Here is a 26297-nt window from a genome sequence, read left to right as displayed (position 1 = left end):
TGTGGCCCGCGAAGGAAAATTATGTGAATCAACCCTTTCATGATTTAAAAAAAAAAAAAAATCTAAGTTTCAAATCGTCATACCATAAATGATAACATTGAGATATTGAAAGCAATATTGTGTGTCCAAACGACAGCAATAGTTCAAAAACCCATGACCTTTGATATGTGATTACAAAACTAGCTCATAATTTTCATCTGTAAATATGATGATGTTTTCACAAAAATGAGTTCGACACCCCTCCTCTATGAATAGTAAACTGGAAAAAAAATTATTACTTTCTCAACTTTTTTTTTCTATTCAATTTCAATCGAGCAAAATTCTTTTTGAGGGTTTACATTTCACGATCGGGCGGCACGGTGGAGCAGCTCACAGTTCTGAGGACACGGGTTCAATCTTGGCCCCGCCTGTGTGGAGTTTGCATGTTGTCCCCATTAATTGGACACTCTAAATTGCCCCTAGGTGTGATTGTGGGTGTGGCTGTTTGTCTCGATGTGCCCTGCGATTGGCTGGCGACCCTTTCAGGGTGTACCCCGCCTCCTGCCCGTTGATAGCCGAGATCGGCTCCAGCACTCCCCGCGACCCTCGTGAGGATAAGCGGCAAAAGAAAATGGATGGATGGATTTCACGATCATCTTAAAAATGTTTTGTGACCACTTGAATTCCTATACAATATACATGTTTTGTATATTGAGAAATCTGGTACCACAAAACTTTGTGTGCACACTTTTCGCGGGTGGTCTTCAAAATGGGTGACGCTCGCCAATGCCAGGGAAATTGGAGGGAGGGGGGGGGGTGCGCTTGGGGGGCGTGCCCCAAGTATTTTGTTCCAAACAGGAATATCGTCAGGAGTACGGGGGACTCTTCTTCTTTATACCTGCCGGGTTTGTAGCCGCATCGCTACCCATTTGAAAAGAAACACACACAAGTGCACTTTGCATGGCTTTGTTGTCATCGGCGTTTTGAGCTCGTTTGCGTTATGCAGATTAATGTTCGGATGTTTTTTGTTTTTGTGCGTGCACAAACGTAACGTGTAGCGTACTACACGGTATCGCGTCGGCGTTCCATTAGAATAGCAGATAAACACCGCACGCGATGCGTTTTGCTCTGTTTTGGAGTTCCGTCGAGCACGTTTTGCAAATGGAAGGAGGAGGGGACGACGCGTGTAGCTGGGAGGAGGGGTGTTGTTGTGGACAAGCACGTTCGACATTTTTTTTCCTAACAATATACGACGAGAGCTAACGACAAACGGATAAGTCGCGCTCGTTTTGGAACGCGTCCCCGACGTGGCGTAGCCGCCGTTTGACTTTGCCGTGGTTCCGTTCTTTTGTTCTGCGCTTCGACCGAGCTCCGTTTAAGCAACAAAAGGCGGTCTATTACCCGCGTGAGACAGCGAAATCATGTCACATTTCGTTAACTGCGTGTCATGTGTCGAGTCGACGCGTGTGGCGTTTTTGTGCCTTTATTTGTGTTTTTTGTTTCGTTTGCTTTTATTTTTTTGTTTTGTGGGCTTAGCAGAGGAATGAAGAGGAATCCCGGGCTGGCGTTTGAAGCTCCGCCTATCGTGGGCGATGCTTTCACCGCGAGCGAATGACGTGATTGGCTGAGGCTTCCCCCCCCCTCCAAAGTGGGCGGGGTATACCCCGGAAATGGTCGATCAAACGTCGAGTGACGTGTCAAGCGAAAAATTCCGGAAAGTGTTCCGAGGTGACACTTTCGGCACAAGATGGTTTCCGTTCCTAATATTACAATTTTACTTTACCCAAACAAAATGACTACTCTATCCAGATAACCTCTTCTTACCCCTACAATTTTTTTGTAATTTAATTTTTCTCAAAATGTACAAACTTTATTGTCACTTTTTTTTTAATTCAGAAAATATTTGTGACCTATCGAGACACAAATTTATATATTTACGCCTATATATTTCTAAATCTCACCCAATTATGATTTAAAGTCACACCAGGAGTTTCCCTTTGTTATATTTTGACTTCCTTTAACACGTATCAAATTTTCCTGACAACTTGCATACATTTTTTTATCTTCATAAAATTAATAGTGACAACTTAATTCCCAATATGGGCTCTCGCACTCCCGTAACCCTTGTGAGGATAAGCAGCTCAGAAAATGGATGGATAATATAACATCGTGGCCCTACAAATATAATAGCTTTTTCCACAAATCTTATGATTTTCATTCTTAAAAACATTCATTCATCAAAAAAGATTTTTATGTTATAATTAAAACCTTATTGTATATTTGTTAAAAATGTTATCTCCACCATAACATTTGTATTCCTAACATTTGAAAATTTTCTTATATTCCAAAATTTACTCTCGAAATATTTGTATTTTTAAAAAAATACGTTTTTCATATTTGTGATTTTACTTGTAATCTAGGGATTATTTTTTTCCATATTTTTTTGACATTTAAAATTCATTTTTATCCCCACCATAACATTTGTATTCATGATAACATTTGAAAATGTTAATATATTCCAAAATTTACTCTGGAAATATTTGGATTTAAAAAAAATATATATATACGTTTTTCATATTTGTGATTTTACTTGTAATCTAGGGATTCGTTTTTTTCATGTTTTTTTTTAGACATTTAAAATTCAAGCTACTGATTTTTTTACACATTTAAGTTAATACATCTCTTAAAATATTCAAAATGTTACAGGCAACGTGATGGTTTTCGTTTCTTTTTTTTTTCTTTTCACGTTATAACTAAGATTTTTCTTCATGAAATCTACCAATAAGACTTTTTCTTCCAAAATAACGACTTTATTTCTTACTTTAAAGTTTGTATTTTCTGTCGAGCCGTTGACAGCAAGCGATTTGTTTTGTCGCGCTCCCAGTCAAAATGGGAGCACTCGCTCCACAGCGAGCCCCGTCGCCGAGTGACGGCGACGACAGCCAATCGGGAGTAGCTCCCCTGCCCCTGCGCTTTGACGTCACACCAAATCACCCAATAGGAAACGCGAGGGGAGGCGCGGTTACCCTATCCCGCACGCCCCCCACCCACAAGCTAACCTAACGGAGATTGTTTTCCTCTCTCGGGGAAGATTTTTTTTTTTCCTTCCTCACTTTGCCGCTCCATATCTCCCATTATTTTTTTTAATGTATTTATTTATTTATTTTGTAATACCCACCCGTAACGAGTCGTGTTTGTCCGCCGATCGCTTCGGAGCGCACCCCGACGAGAGGCAGCGCGGTTAAAACCACCCGGCGAACGGATTACTGTAGCACCGTCGGCGAACTTAAAGGAGAGACGGTGAGTTCGGCTTGGGGAATTCATTCAGCGAGCTAACGCGGCTAACGCACGAAGCTCCAACAACAGACGTCCTGCAACAAAAAAGGAAATCACACTTAACAAACATTTGACGTGTATTATGCAGCAAAGTAGAAGTAATCACTCGAATGAATCGCGGGTGGCTGTTTTCGCGACGTTTCTAGATAGCCGCATGTGCTTCCCTGCTAGCCTACCGAACGTCCCTCCGAGTCCGGAGCTCCTCATGTTGTTTACACCGTGGAACACTCCCCTCCACCCCCACGACAAAGCCAAGTTCCGGGGCGAAATAAACGCGAATAAAGAATCAAAACAACTACAGCCCGTGGACGAAACGGGGTAGTCGGCGACTTTTTGTGTGTGTTTGGATGTGAAGGTCTTGCCTCCGTCGACGACGAGCGCCTCGGCGGCGTTTCTCCTACCCGACGTGCTCCACCAAATGGCGGCCGCGTCTGGAACTCGAGCCCGATGCTTGCGGATCTAGGCCTCGACAGAAATAGGGGGCGTGGGGCTTCCGCGAGTGGCCGCGAAACACTTCGAAAACTTGTTTCTTAATATGTTTTATTTTGTTTAATGTCGAATTCAACAGTTTTGTTTCCAGATTTCCTCCCTGTTGTTGCGACGGCGGTCGGTCAAGCGACGCTATGCTAGCTCACACGCTCGAAGTTGACAGCTAATTTCCTCTTCATTTCGTAGGGGGGGGGGGGACTTTTGTATCGTTTCAAATTTCACAGTCGCATTTACGATTACAACCACTTAGTTAATCGGCTCCTTTACGTGAATAGATCCTGTAGTACGGGGAAGTTGTAAACGGGCAGCCCGACTCCCCCACGTTTGTTGCTTCGGTGACGTAGCGGGACGGTAGACGTGATTGGCCACAGCCATTGTAGCTGTGTTTTTTATTTTTATACTCGGTCAGTTCCCCAAAAAAGCGACACGAAAGTCCTTAAAATGTCTTCTTGGTGGGGGTGGGGTAAATAAATAAATACCCCTTTCCCTGACTTTGGTTCCTTTGCATTCATTTCTTCCCGTGCTTCTGAAACATCCCAAAAAATGTGATTTAGCCCAATGTCAGAGGTGAAAAAAGTACTCGCAGTGTACTTGGAAGTGAAGATTCTTTTGTAAAAAGAGTAAAGAAAGACTGGTACAAGTAGAAGTGCAGATTCAACTTCCATTCTTTACTAAAATAAAATCCCCCACCACCACAAAAAGGGTTAAAAAGGCTCAAAAAATGACAACACAGTGATGGAGTCCTATCATGCTAACTTTGTCTTTGTCTAGACGACAACTTCTCATCTTTTACATCGTCCCTCTCAGGTCTCGCAGCGCCTTCAAGAATGAGTTCATGATGAAGCGGCGTCTGGAGGATCAGGAAACGGTTTTTGCGTCCCAGCAGCGGCGCCTCCCCGGCAGCGCCGAGACCTTCCAGCATCGCGTCCTGGCTCCGGCACCGCCTCCGCCGTCGTCGGCGGTGTACGAGGCCGCGGCCGACAGCATGCAGCCCACCGCGGGCATCCAGTACTCTGTGCCGCAGGGATACCAGGTACGTCGGGATACAGAATCTCTGTATGCTCATATCAGAAAATATCACCCATATTAACTACACTTGTCATTTAATGTTTTTTTTCTACATTTTATATAGAGCGAAAGAAAGAAGAAAATAGAATTATTTTACATTCATTAACAGTGGGATAATAATACCTTTATAAATTACAGAATTGGAGGGTTTCTGTCTAGTAGGTCATCCTCAACCAAGTTCATACCCATAAGTGAGCAAAAAATAAGATAAAAAGTACCTTAAAGGGAAAACAACCATAATCATAGTGCTGAAAAAAAAAAAGAAGAAAAATGATACCACCTCTAAGCACCTTACAACAAATTTTCCAAAAACAATGTACAATGATTTACATATTCGCTTCAAGTAATAAAAAAATAGGTTTTAGGATGCAATACTTTGAGTTACAAAAAAAAGAAAAAAAAACACACTCCACAACATGCACTACACATAATAATAATGATGACAACAACAAAAGCAATAAGTGGTGGGACCCAATGACCAAAATTAAGATAAACTTGATTTCACTTTATCACATCATTTAATGTTTTAATATTGTTCTGAATCATGCAGATGTAAAGATTTGTTAAGCATTACTTTGGTTGCAAAAATGGAATCGCGTTCCGTGCGCCAAATATTTTGTCGTAGTTGCTTTGCCTTATCTGTACAACTCTACAGAAGAAAAGACAGTGCGAGAGTTGCGGGTGGAGCGACGTCACTGACCAATGCACCCGTCGAGCTACCTTATTATATTGACTTTTTCAAAGTTTAAAAATATGACAAATTCGACAAATGTGAGGGAAAGCCAAAAAGCAAAACTTTATTTAATTATTATCGTTTTCTTTTCATTATTCCTTTAGAAGACGGGTGGTTTGATCCCAATCGGATGTTGGGTTATTTGAGGGGAGGGGGGGGGGGTCACAGTTTATTCTGTAGACATACAGCCCAGCTCTAGTGTGAGTGTAAATACGGTTAACATAATTTTAAAATAAATTTAATGAGGCCATAAGCATTTCATTAAATGGTGTAAAATGATTTGAAACCGGCGGCGCGGTGGATCAGCTGGAAAAGCGTTGGCCTCACAGTTCTGAGGACCCGGGTTCGATCCCGGCCCCGCCTGTGTGGAGTTTGCATGTTCTCCCCGTGCCTGCGTGGGTTTTCTCCGGGTGGGCACTCTGGTTTCCTCCCGCATTCCAAAAACATGCAACATTAATTGGACACTCTAAATTGCCCCTAGGTGTGATTGTGCGTGGGACTGCTTGTTTATCTCCATGTGCCCTGTGATTGGCTGGCAACCAGTTCAGGGTGTGCCCTGGCAGTTGACAGCTGGGATAGGCTCCAGCACTCCGGCGTCCCTTGTGAGGATAAGCGGCTAAGAAAATGGATGGATAAATGCAGTAGTCTAATTTAAAACCTATAAAATAGTTGGGAAAAAAATATTTTAAGCAATATATTGTAATATTAGTGGTAAAACCAGGTGTTAAACAAGTGTGTTAAGTTAACACAAGATGCTAAATAATTTTTAAATCTGGTTTCATACACGCTTGAATTTTAACTCGGAAATTGTGATGAATTCTGGAAATAAGAAACGTGTGATGAATGCAACATTTCTCTTTAAAAGCAGCATATGAGCAGATGCGGACGAATGGGGCAAATTAATAATGTATACAAAAAACTTTGTAATACTTCAGTTATAAAAAGGGTTGTTTACTTTATCATTAAGTACCTCACTTGTTAGATACAAGTGACACATATTTCCTTTTAGGAAGGGTTAAGTACAACAAAAATAAGGAAGGGCTAAATCATCCGTCGTTCTTCTCCACAGGTTCCCACGGTGGCCCAGAACAGCGGAGGCCACGGCCACACGCCGAGCCCAGCCGTCCACGGGGGGGCGCACCACCACAGCCCCGCCGCCGTCCAATCCCACGGGCCCCCGGTGATCCCGTCGCACAGCCACACGACCGCGCCGCAGGGCTCGGCGCAGGGCCAGCAGCAGTTCCAGCGGCTCAAGGTGCGTCTGTGCCGTTTTGTCGCCAGAGGGCCGAGTGAGCGGGTTTGAGTGTGTCCCAGGCGGGCAAGCGAGGACGAAAGTTCAGTGTGAATAAGAAAATGACAATATTTAAAACAAGCAAAGGGGTGTTCAAGTGCACTAAGTGTTCAGATCTGAATTTTTTTTGCAGACCTGTAACAACTATTCAGCGCGATGGTGCGAAAACAATGTGAGATAAAACCAAATATTCTTGTAAAGCTTATTTAAAGCGACGTGGACTTAGTTTCTCAACACTAAAGATGGCTGATGAAATAATGTCATTCCCTTCGTTCCCCAAAAAGGTAGAGGACGCGTTGTCCTACTTGGACCAGGTGAAACTGCAGTTCGGGAACCAGCCTCAGGTTTACAACGATTTCCTGGACATCATGAAAGAGTTCAAGTCTCAAAGGTGAGCACACGATGCCGGCGCCAGAATTCGCGGGCTCCTTTCTCGCTAGCTGGCCGGCAATCTAAGATGGCTGCCAAGCCGCCACGCTGTGTTGACTAAACTTTCACGTTTCATTTTGGCGTGGTCGCCGCCACACGGGCGGTGGGTCCTTTTCGGTTTTGGTTGTGGTGCGGCCTTGAAGACCAGCACGGCTCTTCGGGACGAGGCTAACGGATGCCTCCTTCCTCGGAGATATACCGTAATTTCTCGAAATTAATGCACTATTTTTCCCAAAGATATTTTCAAAAAGTCAATAGAGCGCATTATATTTAGGTATGGATAAAAAATAAAAAGTGCAATCACATTGTGTAGTCATATACAGGTACATAGAGTGGTAAAAAAGGTATACATATAAATTTTGATATCATTCGGTGTCTCATGTTACACATTTATATTTATTACGGTAATGTGCGCCACCAACCTGAACTCTGACCTCCTCGGGGGGGTGGGGGGGGGTGCTTTGCATTTAACGATCGTTAGGGTAGCATATTTATTACTAACAACAGCATTAATAAAATTTTATGCCATCGTTGAGCATTTATTTTACTTCGTTGAGGGATTCTGCTCTGACAATTGCAGGGACCAGGAGAAGCCTTTCCCAAGATATATATTACCGCTGCAGCATTACATGCACAAAGATTATTATTATTATGATTGTTGTACAGATTAATTGGACCCTCGAAATTGCCCCTAGGTGTGATCGTGAGTGCGGCTGTTGGTCTCCATGTGCCCTGCGATTGGCTGGCAATCAGTTCAGGGTGTACACCGCCTCCCGCCCGTTGACAGCTGGGATAGGCTCCAGCACTCCCCGCGTCCCTCGTGAGGATAAGCGGCAAAAGGAAATGGATGGATTTTTGTACAGATGATTTTTTTGAAAATTAATATGTACAAACAACAAAAGTACAAACCTAGCAAAATAGAAATACATATAATTGCTACTATTTTGAGCACTCACGGGACAAGCCGAAAGAAAGACAGCGAGGATAGCAGCAAATTGGTGGTGAGCATTGTACATTGGTAGAAGGGTGTGCGCATTATCGATCAGGACGCAGTATACTCGAGAAATTACGGTAGGTTTTGTATTTTTTAATCAACGTTACACAAGTTTTGGTATGTGCATGGAAATTATCCACACTAAGTCCATGATTCATGTTTAGCCGTAGTATATGTTCTTTGCGTTGGTTTTATTATGTTGATATTTTCCCAATGATATTAATAACATCGTGACAGCTAACCCCAGTCGTGTTTACACCGCCAGCATTGACACCCCCGGAGTCATCAACCGCGTGTCGCAGCTGTTCAAAGGACACCCCGACCTCATCATGGGCTTCAACACCTTCCTGCCGCCCGGCTACAAAATCGAGGTGCAGACCAACGACCTGGTCAACGTGACAACGCCCGGCCAGATCCACCACATCACCCCGCACGGCATTTCGGTGCAGAACATCCCCATCACGGGAGCGCCGGGGGCCCAGCACCCCGCCCAGGCGCCACCCGCCGCCAGCACCAGCGCACCGGCCCTCCTCACCCAGCCCGTCCCCGCCAAGATGAGCAAAGTTAGTCTTTGTTTTATTTCCCAGTAGTGTTCCTCTAAAAAAAAAAAATATTTGAACAACTTGAGTAATTTGATGATGAAAAAATAGAGGCAACGTCTGAACCTTGAAGTGCGTTAAAGACAGAATATGTTTGAAATTTGGAATAATTTCAAACTTTAAAAAAAAGATAATGCGATGTGTCTGACAACAGCAAATTAACAAACAAAGTAATTAACGTACCAAAATGATAACACACTCTACACTCATTTGCTGAGGCCACATCTTTTTAAGCCACACACAAATAAAATGACCCGTCTGTGTTTTGTACACGTTCACTGCCATTGACGGCTTTAGTAGTCAAATATGAATGCTGGCAATGAATGAGTCATGCACAGGAAATTTGTATCCAATTAATCAATGGGATAAAAGGTAAAATAATTGCTTCTGAAAATATTTAAATAGTGGTGGCACATTGGGCAGCTGGTAAAGCATTGGCCTCACAGTTCTGAGGTCCCGGGTTCAATTTCTGACCCGCCTGAGTGGAGTTTGCATGTTCTCCCCGTGCCTGCGTGGGTTTTCTCCGGGTACTCCGGTTTCCTCCCACATCCCCAAAACATGCAACATTAATTGGACACTAAATTGCCCATAGGTGTGATTGTGAGTGCGGGTGTTTGTCTCCATGTGCCCTGCGATTGGCTGGCAACCAGTTCAGGGTGTACCCCGCCTCCTGCCTGTTGACAGCTGGGATAGGCTACAGCACTCTCCGCGACCCTTGCGAGGATAAGCGACAAAGAAGATGGATGGATGGATGGATGGATGGATGGATAGTTTGCTGCCTAATTTTGGTTTGCTGATTGTTTCACCAATCATTCAATATTTACTGAAAAGCTCTAGTTCTTGGTTTTTGTGCTCTTTCTGAAACAACCTTTTATATCACATGATGTTGCCAAAACACTGCTTAATAGAAATGTAGTCCTACTTTTCAAAAGTAGTCTTTTTTTATTATCTTGAGTGTAATTAAGTAGTATTCTTGTGTTTCTATTAAATGGGCGTTTGGCGCTATCTTATGGGAGGTTTTTGCCAAGGAACTATGTTGAAGTGAGACGTCTCGAATAGATTACACGAGAGTGGTTTCGGCACGTACACGATCAAGTTGGCGGCAAAGCACTAGGCTTGTCGAAATCAAGCTCTTCTACTTATTTCAACCTGTAGCTGTTGGCGCCGATGTGCGGCAAGATGGTGGACAAAATCTGAAGATGGGTTTACCAAAAAACTGCGAATAGGTGAAATATTGAATAGTGACTATGGGGAGAACACAATATATGATTTTTTTTGTGACAAATGTAAAATCTTTTCATTGACTCGGGCAAGTTTAGGAAGCAGAATCCGTTCTGTGGCACTGGTCAGTTTGTTATTCTGTAGAAATGAAATAAAATACAAACATTGTATGTGGGCCAAACTGTTGCCAACATCTATACAATATTTTCAGTACCTTTTATTTTTTTTAACCAGTCTAAAATTACCAGCACTTCCCCTTTGATGACGTGCAACGAACAGGGGAGGAGGGAGGGTCAGATTAAAGCCGCCTCACATAAAGAACGAAGCGCCGCTCACTTTACGGTGTACATTCTGTTCTTCTTTTCTTTTCCTTTTTTTATCACTTATTGTCCAACGATGTTTGGGAGGTGGGATAAACATAGCTGTGGAGTTTCCGTGTCTTTGTATCATTTCACACGTGGTTCTGAAGCTCCATTGTTTCCCACACTCCACGATCAACAGCTGTGGTGTGCCGCAAAAATCATTCACATTGACCTTGAAGCCGTGTCCCCCTCCCGCAGCCCCTTCAGCCGCAGGCGTCCACGCCGGGCAGCCAGAGCAACCCGTCCATCCCGGCGTACACCGCGCCGCGCTCCCCGCCCGTGCCCCTCCACCCGCCCCTCGGCGGGATGTCCGCCGGTTTGCCAGCGCAGAACAACCAGCCGGTGGAGTTCAACCACGCCATCAACTACGTCAATAAGATCAAGAACCGCTTTCAGGGCCAGCCCAACATCTACAAAGCTTTCTTGGAGATCCTGCACACGTACCAGGTCGGCCGAAGAAACTCGCAGTGACGACACTGTCGGAAATAGTTTGCGTGAACTAATATTCCGGGTTATATTTTGCAGAAGGAGCAACGGAACGCAAAGGAGGCTGGAGGCAACTACACCCCGGCTCTGACGGAGCAGGAGGTGTACGCTCAGGTGGCCCGGCTCTTCAAGAACCAAGAGGACCTGCTCTCTGAGTTCGGACAGTTCCTTCCAGATGCCAACAGTTCAGTGGTGAGCGAAATTTTTAATTAGTTTGACACCGATGTACAATCGTCCCACTTTTCGCAGTCTGAATGTATTGCAGATTTTTAAATTGTACGTAGCGTCTCTTAACTTTATATTGCAGATATTTTCCAATATTGTGGGATTTTGCAGTGATCCTTTCTCCCAACAGAATAATAATATTGCAGACTCACACAGCTAGCAAAAATTTATATTAATATTAATTCAGTGGGAGTTTGCATGTTCTCCCCGTGCCTGCGTGGGTTTTCTCGGGGCACTCCGGTTTCCTCCCACATCCCAAAAAAATGCAACATGAATTGAATTTTTAATAAGCAGCTAAGAAAATGGGTGAATGTATAGATGAATGGATTAATGAAGTGAAATTGGAACATTTGGGGCAGCACGGCGGTCAGCTGGAAAACGTTGGCCTCACAGTTGTGAGGTCACGGGTTCGATCCCGGACCCGCCTGTGTGGAGTTTGCATGTTCTCCCCGTGCCTGCGCGGGTTTTCTTGGGGCACTCCAGTTTCCTCCCACGTTCCAAAAACACGCAAGAATAATTGGACACGCTAAATTGCCCTTAGTTGTGATTATGAGTGCGGCAGTTTGTCTGTAGGTGCCCTGCGATTAGTTGGCAACCAGTTCAGGGTGTACCCCGCCTCCTTCCCATTGACAGCTGGGATAGCCTCCACCACTCCCCGCGACGCTTGTGAGGATAAGCGGCTAATAAAATGGATGGATGGATGGATGGAACGTTTCGGCCACAGTGTTTAGGAATGACAGAACTAAGCTAATTTAGCAGTCTAAATTGTCACTCAGTGCTTATTCTGTTCAAACTGCACAACGAGATGGACTCAGTTGTACGACAACAGGCATAGACATTCTCAGCGAGTGTCCTTCACTCAAAAACATGAAGTAAAACCTAATGACAGAAGCGACACTCGGGTCATCCACATGACAACTGGAAATCATCTCGAACCCGTATTACTGCGTGAATACATCCCTCCTCACTCAGTATAATCGCGCACAAACTCTTCCACTCAGCTGCTGAGCAAGACGACAGCCGAGAAAGCCGAGTCGGTACGGAACGATCATGGCGGCACCGCCAAGAAGCTGCTGCTCAACAACAAGCAGAGGCCCAATCAGAACGGCTGCCAGATCCGCCGGCATCCTACTCCCGGAGCCACGCCCCCCATCAAGGCATGCAAAACCTCCATTTATTCCGTTCCATGTCACTCATGTGACTGTTTTGTCATTCAAGTTTCTCCCTTTCTATGTTGCTAAAACAGAAAAAGCTCAAGTTACTGAATTTGAAAGATTCGTCCATGACCGAGGCCAGCAAGCATGGGGTCGGAACCGAGTCGCTGTTCTTTGAGAAGGTACGTTTTCGTTTTACATTTCCTTCTGGACTTTTCCAAAATTCATTTATTTATTTTTACATGAAGTTATATTTATATAATGCAAAGGTTAGCACATTTGCACCGCAGTTGCGAGGAGTGGGGTTCAAACCTAACTTCGCCTGTGTGGAGTTTGCATGTTCTCCCTGTGCCTGCGTGGGTTTTCTCTGGGTACTCGGGTTTCTTCCTACATCCCCAAACCATGCGTGGTAGGTTAACTGCAGACTCTAATTGCCCGTAGGTGTGAGAGTCAGACGGACTGGTTGTTTGTTTGTATATGCCATGGGATTGGCTTACAACCAGTTCAGGATGTAGCCCGCCACTCAGGCTCCAGCAAGTCCACGACCTGCATGAGGATAAGCCGTACAGAAAATGGATGGATAATGAAAATATGAAATCGATGTATTTTACTGCAACAAAATTTTCATTATAGTGGGGTAAAAGTGTTACACTTCTCCCTGTTTTCTTATATTTTAGGATGTCATACTTGTTTCCCATCATCAATCAAATTTAAATATTGGACAAAGACAACACACGTGTACACAAAATGCATGTGATGTGATGAAGGCAAATCCATCCATCCATTTTCTTTTGTCGCTTATCCTCACGAGGGTCGCAGGGACTGCCGGAGCCTATCCCAGCTGTCAGCGGGCAGGAGGCGGGGAACACCCTGAACCTGACGACAAATCATCTATTCTTTTTCTATCGTACTTGTCCTAATTAGGTTCACTTGTGAGCTTGAGCCTATCCCAGCTGATTTTTGCGAATGCTCCCACCACTCATAATTTAAATTCAAGACAGATTTCCCGTGCAAACTGATGTGTGTTTTTTCCGAGGTCAAACATTTGTGAATGCGTTTCTAATTGAAGGTGCGCAAAGCCTTGCGGAGTCCGGAGGCCTATGACAACTTCCTGCGCTGCCTGGTCATCTTTAATCAGGAGGTGATCTCCCGGGCTGAGCTGGTGCAGCTGGTGGTGCCCTTCTTAGGGTGAGTGCTTGCTTGGGCTTTTGATTCATAATAATATCGTGACTAGTATGTCTCTCATCCAATCATTCCATTATTCTCTCCAGGAAATTCCCGGAGCTTTTCACCTGGTTCAAAAACTTCATGGGGTATCGGGAAATGTCCCACATAGAGGCCTACCCGAAGGAGCGGGCCACTGAGGGCATCGCCATGGAGATTGACTACGCTTCATGCAAGAGGCTTGGCTCCAGTTACAGGGCGCTGCCCAAAAGCTACCAGCAGCCCAAATGCACTGGGAGGACTCCGCTTTGTAAAGAGGTGAGTGGAGCAATGCTGCGAACGAAGCAAAATCGTCCTCTTATATTCCACTGATAGTTTCACACGTTAACCACAATCTACTTGTCAACTAAAGAGTCTTGACTTTTACCATCCTAAAACTTTTAACTCAGGGGTGCCCAGACTTTTTTTTTACCCCAAGATCTACTTCTCAAGCAGCCAGCCTCTCATGATTGACGGGGGTTGGGGGGTGACTTTTTTTTTTTTTTTTTAGAATGACCAATGAGGAAATACAATGACCATTGCACAAACATTTACCCACGACAAAAATGCAAAACATATTTATTTTAAAGTATATTGAGGATTCTTTATGTGTAAATGTATGTTCGTGTGCCTTGCATAGCCGCATGAGCCAATATTACACAACATAATTAACCTTAAAAAAAATGTGGAACTATCTGAGTTCACGTTGATGATCACTAAACGCCACACGAATGAAAATGCACACCTGGGCTGTGTCACTCACGTAGTGAATTCGTCCAACTGCAGTGAGAAACACTCACAATCCGAGATGTCCTTCCACACATCAGCCATGGCTTCACATCGCCTTTATAGCTGCAGAGGTTTTATTGAAGATAATATTTCCGCCTTATTTTTAAGAGATCGTAACAACGAGTCAGCTGTGCCTCTTTTACCATCTTTTTGACAAACCCGGAAACGGTGGGGTGGCGGCTTTTGCTGCTCAACTATATTGTGAGAAAAGTGCCTGCTGTGCAACAGATAGGGATTTTAATTCGTTCACTTCTCATTCTCAGCTTGCTTTTCGGCGGAAAGTCGGCGTCGTATTTTCCATAAACAGTTCGAAAATGCCACTCAACTGGCAGATGAGGCAAATGCACTTTGAAAATGACATTGTGAAAAAGTTGGCCACTTCCCATTCCGAATGAAAGTTATATGTTTTTGTCTGCTTTACTGCAGCATCCATACTTAAGTTTATTAAGATTTCTTAACCTAGGGGGAACTCACTGACAGGGTGTTTTCCTGTACTGTCGTTGTTTGCACACGCGCGGTGAGCTAAAGTTAAAAAAAAAAATGCGACTGATGTCTTTTTTTTTTTTTTTTTTTTTTCCTCGGCATGCCGTTGCGATCGACGCATTGAGCACCCCTGTTTTAACGGTACAAGCATTATTAAATGGGGTGGCTGTCAAACATTTAACTGCAAGGAGCACTTAAGCAGCAGATAACAAAGATGCAGAGTTTAGAAATTTATCCTGTTTGTTTCTGGGTGGCTTCAGGTGCTAAACGACACCTGGGTGTCCTTGCCCTCCTGGTCTGAGGACTCCACCTTTGTTAGTTCCAAGAAGACGCAGTACGAAGAGCACATCTACAGGTGTGAGGACGAGCGCTTTGAGGTAAGTCATTTCATGTGACGTACGTGTGGACTTGAACACGCCCTCGTGTACAAAAATGGTTGTTTTCTTCCGCACAGTTGGACGTGGTGCTGGAAACCAACCTGGCGACCATCCGGGTCCTGGAGACCGTACAGCGCAAGATATCGCGGATGTCGGCAGAGGAGCAGGCCAAATTCCGCTTAGACAACACGCTGGGCGGCTCCTCGGAGGTGGTGCACCGGAAAGCCATCCAGAGGATATACGGCGATAAAGCCTCGGACATTATTGACGGCCTAAAGAAGAACCCGGCCGTTTCCGTACCCATCGTGTTAAAGAGGTGCGTGTCGGACCAGGATTATTCATGTCCATGTTTTGAATTAAACTGAATTTTTCATCCTGTAACATGTGCCCCTCAGGCTAAAGACCAAGGAGGAGGAGTGGCGGGAAGCACAGCGAAGTTTTAACAAGATCTGGCGGGAGCAGAACGAGAAGTATTACCTCAAGTCTCTGGACCATCAGGGAATTAACTTCAAGCAAAATGACACCAAAGTGCTGCGCTCCAAGTCCCTGCTCAATGAAATTGAAAGCATCTACGATGAAGTGAGCATTGTTTTCTTTTCTCCTCCGTCACTGTTGGAAAGACAGCATTAAAATCTCTTGCCTTTTTGGTCAATTCTTGGCCTTAAGAATAATGAAGATCTTTGCAGGCATCATTTATGGCATCACAGCTGTTGTAGTGCTGTATGTAAATGTTTATTTGTTATGTCTTATATTAAGACAAAAAAGTTTGCAGTACTTTTCTGACATGTTCTTCTTTTCCTTTCGCCTAGTCCCGTTAGTGGTCGCCACAGTATGTCATCTTTTTCCACCTTGGCTGTCCCTCTAATAAGCTCATTTCTAATCCTACCCAACCTCCTCTCTGTGAGCGAGAACTTCAACATCTTCATTACTGCCACCTCCAGTTCTGCTTCCTGTTGTTTCTTCAGTGCCACCGTCTCTAATTTGTACACCATGGTCGGCCTCACCACTGTTTAATAAACTTTGCCCTTCATCCTAGTGGAGACTCTTCTGTCACATAGAACACCAGACACCTTCCGCCAACTGGACCCGCTTCTTCACTTCCTTACCACACTCTCCATTGCTCTGTATTGTTGACCCCAAGTATTTGAAGTCGTCCACCTTCGCTATCTCTTCTCCCTGGAGCTTCACTCTTCCTCCTCTGCCCTTCACATTCACACACATATATTCTGTTTTACTTCGGCTAATCTTCATTCCTCTCCTTTCCAGTGCATGCCTCCATCTTTCTAATTGTTCCTCTGCCTCCTCCCTGCTTTCACTGCAGATCACAATATCACCTGCGAACATCATAGTCCAAGGGGATTCCAGTCTAACCTCATCTGTCAGCCTATCCAATACTACTGCAAACAGGAAGGGACTTAGAGCGGATCCCTGATGCAGTCCCACCTCCACTTTAAATTACTCTCTCACTCCTCCGGCACATCTCACCGCTGTTCTGTTACCCTTATACATGTCCTGTACTATTCTAACATATTTCTCCACCACACCAGACTTCTGCATGCAGTACCAGAGTTCCTCTCTTGGTACTCTGACATAGGCTTTCTCTAGATCCACAAAGACACAATGTAGCTCCTTCTGACCTTCTCTGTACTTTTCAATTAGCATCCTCAAGGCTAATAATGCATCTGTGGTACTCTTTCTTGGCATGAAACCACACTGTTGTTCGCAGACACTTACTTCTGACCCGAGTCTACCCTCCACTACTCTTTCCCATAACTTCATTGTGTGGCTCATCATCTTTATTCCTCTTTAGTTTCCACAGTTCTGAGCATCACCTTTGTTCTTAAAAATGGGGACTAGCACACTTTTCCTCCATTCTTCTGGCATCTTCTCTCCTGCTAGTATTCTATTCTATTTGTTATGGATTATATTAAGACAAAAAAGTGCTAGCTACTTTTCCGACATGTGGCTCTCTATTCGGCACCACAGTGAACCTATACTTTTTGCTGTGGATAGGGAATAAACCCTGCCCCGAATAGCAAAAATAAAAAGGAATAAATTATGTAATTGAGTACAGATGCCACAAGATAGTGGCAAAATACTTAAAACAGAGAGGATCGTAAAGATTAAACGCCACACTTCTTGCACACACTCATCTACCCATCTTATATAAATGACTACGTTATTAAGTACTAACTTCTATTTTTACCAACTAATTAAACAACAACCCTAGTTTCACATGTGGCTCATCAAAAGTATTAGCAAGCATTGTAGCCTAAACGACGTGTTAGCACAACCTGACATGACTGCGTTATCGGGGTTGGTTGCAGTAATCCAAATCTTTCCCGCAAGCCAAATTTATAACATCTTACACTGGTGTATATATCAGCCTATAATTGAATGTTTTTGCCCTACAGCGCCAAGAGCAGGCGTCTGAGGAGAACGCAAGCCCACCCTCAGGGCCCCACCTGACCCGAGCGTACGAGGACCGGCAGATCCTGGAAGACGCGGCGGCCCTCATCATCCACCACGTCAAGCGTCAGACTGGCATTCAGAAGGAGGACAAGTACAAGATCAAGCAGATCATGTACCACTTCGTTCCCGACTTGCTGTTCGCGCAGCGCGGCGAGCTCTCTGACGTGGAGGAGGAAGAGGAGGGAGAGGATGAGGAGATGGACGTGCAAGAGAGCGTTTCCTCCAAGAAGCACAACGGCATCCCAGGGGGAGGAGGTGGCAGCCCCTCGAAGTCCAAGCTGCTGTTCAGCAACACGGCGGCACAGAAGCTGCGTAGCTGCGACGATGCCTACAACCTCTTCTACGTGAACAACAACTGGTACATTTTCCTGCGGCTGCACCACACGCTGTGCTCGCGACTCCTGCGCCTCTACTGGCAGGCGGAGCGGCAGATTGAGGAGGACGTGCGGGAAAGAGATTGGGACCGCGAGGTGCTCGGACTCCGGAAGGAGAAGAACGATAACCCGGCCATCCAGCTGAGACTCAAGGAGCCCAGTGAGTGTTTGGAATGAGAATGAGAAACTGCAGTAAATCGGGTCAAAATTTCTTTATTAACAGCTCAACTTGTGTAGATGACGTGTTCCTCCGGAAGGCCTCTTTATACTCGCGAGGTCACCAACGCCCGAATTGCATCATGTGACCTACGCATTGCCCCGTGAAACACGTCAAAAAAAGTTGCTGCAGGGAGAAAGCCATTGAGAGCATCTCGAATGATTGGTCGGCTTTAGTCACATGTTGTGATGATGTACTCATCGCCCCCCCCCCCCCCCCTCGCTCCACATCCCACCTACGTCACCGCCTTTTTCATCAATTTTGGAGCATTAATAAACGTATCATGTGGTCATTAACCTATTCATGGGCAGGGTCGCAAATTTTTGCCTTGTTGAGATAAAAGTCTCCTAACGTTTATGGTTAAGTTATATGATAACTTTACTAATTTATAATCTCTTGAACTTCGACCAATGAGTTATCCTCTCCTGATACCAAATTATGGCTTCAGATTAAAACACTTAAATATTTTGATATACTGAAGGATATAATGCATGAAAATCATGATGTCCCAAAAATGGGACGCTGCCCACGAATGGGTTAAGGTCCATTTGTTTAAGCAGACACTGTTCCGCAGTTCCCATTCTTGTTGCTTTATTCCTTGTTACAGAAAAGAAAGTAAAAATGGCTACCAGAAATGACCAAAAAGTGGTGAAGAAGCGCCACCCTGCGGCATTGTGATGGTCTGAGCGCTCCCGGTGCTGAAAAGTCTTCTTTTTCATTAATGTGCATGCGCGTATATTTTGTAAACTTCCGGCCAGTCTGAAACATCCCCATCCGTGCTTCAACGTGTGCCATTCGACAACTTGTCGCCGCCGAGTACTCATGTTCGCTTTGGACATCTCAGAAAGACAAACACAGCGAACGTACCGATATGCGTATACTTATGTTTTAAGGTTACGTTAGGGTTACGGTTAGGATATAACATATGTTAGCTTGCCTCTGTGTAGAAGACGCGGAACTTTGAGAGCAGGAGATTTCCCAGTAACCATCTACTACATACCCAGAGGTCCCCTGTTAGTAACGCATGCCCATTAATCACAAGGGGACTTTTCAGCACGGGGGAGTGCTCAGACTGTCACAGCATCCTAGCCAACACCAGCTGTAGCGACACCTCTGACTTGGGGAGAACTCTGGTACATTGTCAAAACGGCACACAAGTTGCGGTCGAGTATAAAGGTACCCGCGGGGCAGCCGCAGCACGGTCCAAACACGCGGGAGTATGAAGAGGCCTTGAGTCGCCAACATCTCCGCTGGATGCAGCCAAGTCGTACTTAATATTTTGCCTAGATTGGCTCAATAAGCCATTTGGGCATGATTTGGGCATGAAAGAATGTTTATTATTTCTATCACTAGTTGTTAGGTTAAAAGCAAAAAACATATTTACATGTCATCGATCTCCCACTAGTGGACATCGACGTGGAGGTTTACTACTCGGCCTTCCTGGAGATGGTTCGCAACCTGTTGGACGGCAACATGGAGTCGTCGCAGTACGAGGACTCGCTAAGGGAAATGTTCACCATTCACGCGTACATCGCCTTCACCATGGATAAGCTCATTCAGAGCATCGTCCGGCAGGTGAGCTTCTCATCTCTCGCTGTTTCCATTTTACCGTAATTTCCGGACTACAAGCAGCGACTTTTTTTTTCACACGCTTTCAACCCTGCGGTTTATGCGGTGATGTGAAAAATTTGTGCATTTTTTTTCTAACGGCCGGAAGGGGGCACTCGAGCGGAAAAGGTAAGAGTGAGACCGGTGGAATATATGTGGCGAGGAAGTGACTTTTACCGGACCGTGTTGGCGCTGCGCTAGTGTGTTACTGCTGTGATTTTTACCGGTGTGTTTTTTTTTAACCGGCCCTGTTACGTGGCGGCGCTAGCGTTAATTTCTCTGTGTCCCGTCTTTGTAAATATGTCGTTTTTCAATTTGGGCACTTGCGGCTTTTACATAGCTGCGGCGTATGTACGTACCAAATGGTATTTCCTTTCCAAATGTACCGGGTGAGGCTTATAACCAGGTGCGCTCTGCGGGCCGGGAATTCCGGTACTCGGTTTTCTCGCCCCAGATTCAATCATGTACTTCACAAATCCTCTCGCAGCTCCAGCACATCGTGAGTGACGAGATCTGCGTCCAGGTGACGGATTTGTACTTGGCTGAGAGCGCGAACGGAGCCTGCGGGGGATCCATGTCCACGTTGTCTTCCAGGAGCTCCTTGGAGGGCGCCTACCAACGTAAAGCGGAACAGCTCATGTCTGATGAGAACTGCTTTAAGGTAGTCGCTCAAGACATCATCTCCCTTTGTGCTTGGTGGAGGTACAAGTTATGGACTCTCAGCGAAGAAGTGTGTTACCACCTTTGCGTTTGGTCCACCCAGGTGATGTTCGTAAGGAACAGAGGCCTGGTGCAGCTGACGTTAGAGTTGCTCGACACTGAGGAGGAGAACTCTGACGAGCCCCTGGAGGCTGAGGTGAGAAACACCCAACACAAAGCTCCTGGCTTTTGAGCCTTTCCCATCCTGGGTTTTGCGCTTTAAAAATTCTTACAACATGTAATGACAAACATTGGTTGTGTTATATTTTTTTGTGTGAGACATGGGTTGAAAATTAACCTAGTGAAAGTTAATTGTTGCGGCCAATGTTCCCTCTAATTTTTGACGTGTCTGAGCAAACACACTAAAGCCATTAGCGCTCCCTTTGACCACCATGAGCAACATCAAACGTATGCACTGTGGTCAATTAGTCTCATCCATTTAAGTTACATGGCTCATTAAAAAGTTTCGGATTACATTCCAATCAGAACATTTTTAAGAGCAAGTTTGTGTTTTTGCAAACTTACACTGAAAATGTCAACAAACAAAAAAATACATTGCTAACCTTTTTTTTTTAACCCACAATGATATCCCCGTATTTTTTCTTTGTGTAAAACTGAATTATTGCTTGCAGAATATCTTTCCCAATGCATGTTGAAAGCTGAATGATGCTCCCAAACAGTTTTAGGGTTAATGTTATGTTTCCTCCTGTATTTAAAATACAGAATTAGCTTTTTGGGAACTGTATCATCTGTTCTTTCATCCTCAATCAGGCTGTGCCAAGGTGGAATTTTAAATTATACACCATCTCATCCTGTACTTTCTACTTTGGCTTCAGACCAGACCTTTTTTACTAAAAAAAAAACCTAAAAAATCTCATCCAGTTTCACCACATTCTCTTCTACTCTTCACATACCCCGGTGTTTGTAATTATGAGTGTACCCCTTTAAAATTGAGGGGGGCAGTGTCAGGTAAACAAGGAAGTAGTGTGTGTGTGTGTGTGTGTGTGTGGCCGAGCAGCAGCTCTTTGTGAGAGGCAGTGTGCTGCCATGTTTAAAAAAAAAAAAAAGAAAAGACATCAAGCTGTAGTTCACTCCACTGGATCTGTTTTCCTCTGTGCTGAGAGTATGCAACAAGTGCGCAAATGCGCAGTTGCGCAGCTTAGAGGGAACATTGGTTCGCGCACCTATACGGCAAGGTACCAACCACTGTGTTGGGTTACGTTTGAATTAATATATTAACCATCTCATTTTGTGTCTGCAGCGGTGGTCGGATTACGTCGGACGTTACTTGAACCTGGACACCACCACTCCCGAGCTGAGGGAGCATCTGGCTCAGAAGCCCGTCTTTCTCCCCAGGTCAGGAACCCACTTCCCTCTTTGATTTGGATTTTTTTAGAGCCCAACTTACTCTATCGGAGTCGCCTTTGGTTATTGTTCTGATTGATAAATGGTCATTTAACCTACCTCTGCATGGCGATGTGATGAAATTGTCCCAAAACACAACCTCGCAAAATCTATTCAGTAGCATCCCCTGGAACGGTAGAAAAGATAGATGGGTCTTTGTGTCATGTTTGAAGCATGTCCATCACTCCTGTCACAACCAGGAATCTGCGGCGGATCCGGAAGTACCAGAAGTGTCATGAGCAGCTGGACAAGGAGGCCGGCGAGGGAGGCAAAAAGTCGCTGGACAAGGAAAAGATGGAGTGCATGTTCAAGCTCAACTCCTACAAGATGGTGTACGTCTTCAAGTCAGAGGACTACATGTATCGGCGGACTGCGCTGATGCGCGCGCACCAGGTAGATGGATCCTTTAGATTGGATGTCTGTGCGTACATGTGAGTTAGTGAACAAGATGACCAATACGCAGGGATGAGAATTTTCCGCGTATTCGCGGAATTTCAAGTTTTTTCAGCTGAAAATGTCATTTTTGTGAAAGGTGTAAATCCGTTGACAATTTTTTTTTTTTTTTTGGGGGGGGGGGGGGGGGGGGGTACGGCTTGACGCGGGGCGAGGTTGCGATCAAGACCGGTCGCCAGCATCTATCGGCAACGCTCGTCGTGAAATTAGTCACAGCTGTGGTAGCAGAAAATGGCATTTCTATCTGGATTAAATTTGGTGTTTATAATAACGACAATATTCAGATTTCCAGCAGAATTTTGGCGGTATTGCATCGGTATTTTCACTCTGATGTTAACATTTCATAGGGAAGCATTCCGTTTTCTACGGCATAGTTATCACTTATAGACATATGTTATCGAGCGGTCTGCACGTTTGGCAGTATGGCGAAAGTCTTGGAGCGAAAAGATGAAAATCGTGCCGGGGAAATTGATAAAAACCACGGGGTAAGAAAACTGTTTCAGATGGGCATGGCTTGAAAAAGGTGCAACAAAAACGGTATCAACATGTAACCGAACACATACAAAAATTGGATGTTCCGGGCAAAGCCCTGTGCACTCTGTGTTCCGATATGATCAATTGTGGAAGCCGAGGAGCAAAAAATATCCGGGAGCATATCCGAACCGGGAAACGCAAAGGTAAGTTGGACGTAAATTTCTCAAATATTATATAATAGACAACTGTTAATACGATCACGCATTTTATCGCTCACTTATATATATCATGATCTATCTTTCTCTCTCTCTCTCTCTCTCTCTTTCTCTCTCTCTCTCTCTTATATAATATATGTATAAACAAATTAATTGTGTACTTATTTCTGAAGTCTAACTTGTAAGTGCAGAAGCCTATTTGATATAAATTCCACTCTTTCTACATTTTTATGTGTGAAGTTTGGCAAAATTATTTTGGTTGTTTGGACTCATATTTTAAGTTTTCAAAATGTTATGAGTGGCCTGTATTTACACTGGTAGAAGTAACCAGAGCTCACTATTTAACAGTGTGTGTTGTAAAACAAATTTGGTGCGTTGCGTGCATTATGGCAGACATTTTCAGTGTCTTTCCAAATTGGTCATTCTCATCCCTGAATACGCCAGAAGTGGGTGGAGGGAAGCGGCAGTAAAACAGGCCAAAATATAAAGAAAACCCCAATTTGGGTCGATTATGTGGGTGTGTGTGACTGACTGACTGACTTGTCGCGATCGGTAGCAACAACGCTCCTTCCTCTCTCCTCCCACAGTCCCACGAGCACGTGAGCACACGCCTCCACAAGCGCTTCCAGGCGTGGCTGGCGGCGTGGGCCGCGGAGCACGTGACCGCCGACATGGCCGCCGAAACCGACAAGTGGCTGATGGGCGAGGGTCGCGACGGACTTTTGCCCTGCAGCACCTCGCGCCAGCCCGAGGTCCTCCACTTCCACAACATCAGCAAATACCGCGTCAAGTACAACCCGTAGTGAGCGGCTCCAGGTCAGGAAGCCATTTTGTTTTTAAGGCGCTTTGTGTGTGTGTGTGTGTGTGTGTGTGTGTGTGTGTGTTGCTCTGGCGGTGGCGAGGTTACACTTTGTTTACCAGCGTTTTTAGCTGGGACCACCCCATACTCACCCCCCAGTAAGGCTGCCAAAACTCGGGAATGGTCTCGTCCCACTCACCAGCATCGCCGCTTTTTCTACAGTGAACAATGCTTTACCATTCCACCGTCCACAAAATCCCACTCCGAGGTGGGGGGGGGGGTTTCTTTAAGATAGCTGGGACATCCTGGACAAGTGCACTTATTGGGGGGGGGGGGGGACAAGAAACAGCTTCCCAGATTCTTGGATGGGGATGAACGCCCAATTACAACTCACTTCCGGTTTTAGGTCAAGCCCCGCAAACAATGTGGCCAGGCGGCGAACGCGGCGCCTCGCAACACCGTTTGGACTCAAAAGTGCACCGTTCTAAAAGCTTGTCACGTCCGTGTTGTACATATATACATATATAATATATATAGCTCTATTAACAGATCATCCTCGCCGCCCTGGAAGACAACTTTTTAAAAAATAAAATAATTTAGAAAAAAAAGCCCACCACTAGTGCTGAAACACACACACTTTGTAAATACACTGTACATAGTCTGAGACTTTTTATGATTGTGTTGTTGTGTTAGTAGAACTTTCCATGCTGTTAGAATGTAAAGGAAACAAAAAGAACAGAAAAGAAAGATGGAAAAAAGACATTTATTACAGTTTTTACCAAAGGGACTTGATGATACAAATTAGCTGTTTTTCTCCAACCTTGCACCAGACCCCCAGGAACCCCCCCCCTTCCCCCAATCTGTGTTCTGTTTTCTTGTGTCGTTACATCTTTATTACTTACATAGTTTGGGGGGGGGGAATGTGAAAAAGTAGAATTGTATCCAGGTTTTTCTCTTTTTATAAATGACAAATATTTTGTTTTTCAATGTCATTGGAGAAAATCGAAAGAAAAGCACTGCGACCATCAGACCTTTACCCCTTTAAAGCCCCCACCCCCCTCCCACCCTGGATAAATTTCTGCTGCACTCCCTCCGACTTCTCCCTTACTCTCCCCTCCCGGTTGGATTTTTGATATTGGAAAAGTCACATGAGCATGTCTTTCGTCCATTTATTTAGATATTATTTAAAGTAATAATTAAAAAAACACATTTGTAGCGTTTAAGTCTCTGGATTTTTATTTCCATCTGTCTTTTTTATTTTGTATGTACTATCTATGCCTATGATGGCAAAGAGCAAAAGTGAAACCAGAAAGTAAGCTTACTTGAAATTAAGCTTACAAAATGGTGCAGATTTTCCTGTAATTTTTCCAGCTGCCTTTTTTTTTTTTAAATTAAAAAGGTACTAAAAAGCATACTTTTCGTGTCAGTGGGACTTTAAGTGTACTATTATTTCATAGAAATAATGTCTTAGAATCAAGTTGTAGCCATCATAAAATCATGAACTGTATCAGTTTTGAATTTTTAGGTTGCGCCTATTTCGGAATAAAAAGCCCCCCCAACCCAAAAAAAGAAGCAAATCGACCTTTGTTTCACGCAAAGCTATGACCTCTGCAGGTGTCGGCTAAATGCATCACAAAAGGAAATTCTTTGGGGATGTTGGAGCCCCAAAGCATTCTGGGTAATTCAATGTGACAGCCGCGGACAGACTTGGCAGAGTGCGACCTTTCTTTCCTCGCATGCTCTGTCATTATGATACGATCATACGAGCGAGCGTTCTCGGAGAGATTTGCTCAACAATATGACTCGCAGTCCGAAGACCGCGCGTGTTAAATTACATTTTTATGCTGGGAACTTTGAACTTTTTTTTTTTTACTTTGAAAAATATATATGTTTTTGAGTCAAGTTTATTCGAGCACAAAAGATTCTCAAAGGGCTTCACAGGTGCACAGTTGGAAAAGTTTTTTATCAAGGTTCCCAACATTTTTTTTTATTCAATTTTAATTTTCTAAGTAACGTTTTCTTAATTTTTTAAACTTATGTAAAAAAAAAGAACATTTTCAGATAACATTTTTCTATAAGTTTATATTTTTCTTGTCTGTAAAATTATGGATTTCTTGGGGAAAAAAATGACTATTCTCTCAAGATTGATACTTTTTCCCTCAGTTTTTCTTTTTCACCCAAAACGTTTTTTCTTCAAAAATAGGACATAAGATCGATATAGAGATATAACTTTAAAAAAATAAATAATCTTGTCCCTTTTGACATTTTTCTTTTTTTAAAAAAAATACTTTTTATAAAATTACGCATAATATCTATCCATTTTCCAAACAGTTAATCCTCACTCGGGTCCCGCTTCTGCTGGTG

The 26297-nt window shown here is 44.2% G+C and overlaps 1 protein-coding gene across 3 annotated transcripts; it reads left to right on the top strand.

Moving 5' to 3' along the window:
* The first annotated feature begins 779 nt into the window (after positions 1 to 779).
* sin3aa (SIN3 transcription regulator family member Aa) lies at positions 780 to 25020 on the top strand. Of its 3 annotated transcripts, none has more exons than XM_061822716.1 (22): positions 780 to 884; positions 4612 to 4837; positions 6675 to 6860; positions 7030 to 7068; positions 7181 to 7287; positions 8585 to 8882; positions 10700 to 10948; positions 11027 to 11179; positions 12214 to 12369; positions 12459 to 12548; positions 13436 to 13554; positions 13638 to 13848; positions 15102 to 15218; positions 15296 to 15534; positions 15614 to 15797; positions 17633 to 18224; positions 19687 to 19856; positions 20377 to 20550; positions 20653 to 20745; positions 21850 to 21944; positions 22193 to 22385; positions 23722 to 25020. In XM_061822716.1, exons 2-22 carry the CDS (start codon positions 4640 to 4642, stop codon positions 23935 to 23937), a joined length of 3879 nt encoding a protein of 1292 aa, XP_061678700.1. In that variant the 5' UTR covers positions 780 to 884; positions 4612 to 4639; the 3' UTR covers positions 23938 to 25020. The 3 variants fall into 3 exon arrangements, with proteins under 3 accessions (XP_061678700.1, XP_061678702.1, XP_061678703.1); XM_061822719.1 differs by lacking the exon at positions 780 to 884 and adding an exon at positions 3004 to 3279; XM_061822718.1 differs by lacking the exon at positions 7030 to 7068.
* Positions 25021 to 26297: the final 1277 nt, after the last annotated feature.

The sequence above is a fragment of the Syngnathoides biaculeatus genome, chromosome 6 (assembly GCF_019802595.1).
Source record: "Syngnathoides biaculeatus isolate LvHL_M chromosome 6, ASM1980259v1, whole genome shotgun sequence".
Taxonomy (NCBI): domain Eukaryota; kingdom Metazoa; phylum Chordata; class Actinopteri; order Syngnathiformes; family Syngnathidae; genus Syngnathoides; species Syngnathoides biaculeatus.
Note: the sequence above shows the minus strand (reverse complement) of the source record. Positions and strands in the feature narration are given on the sequence as shown.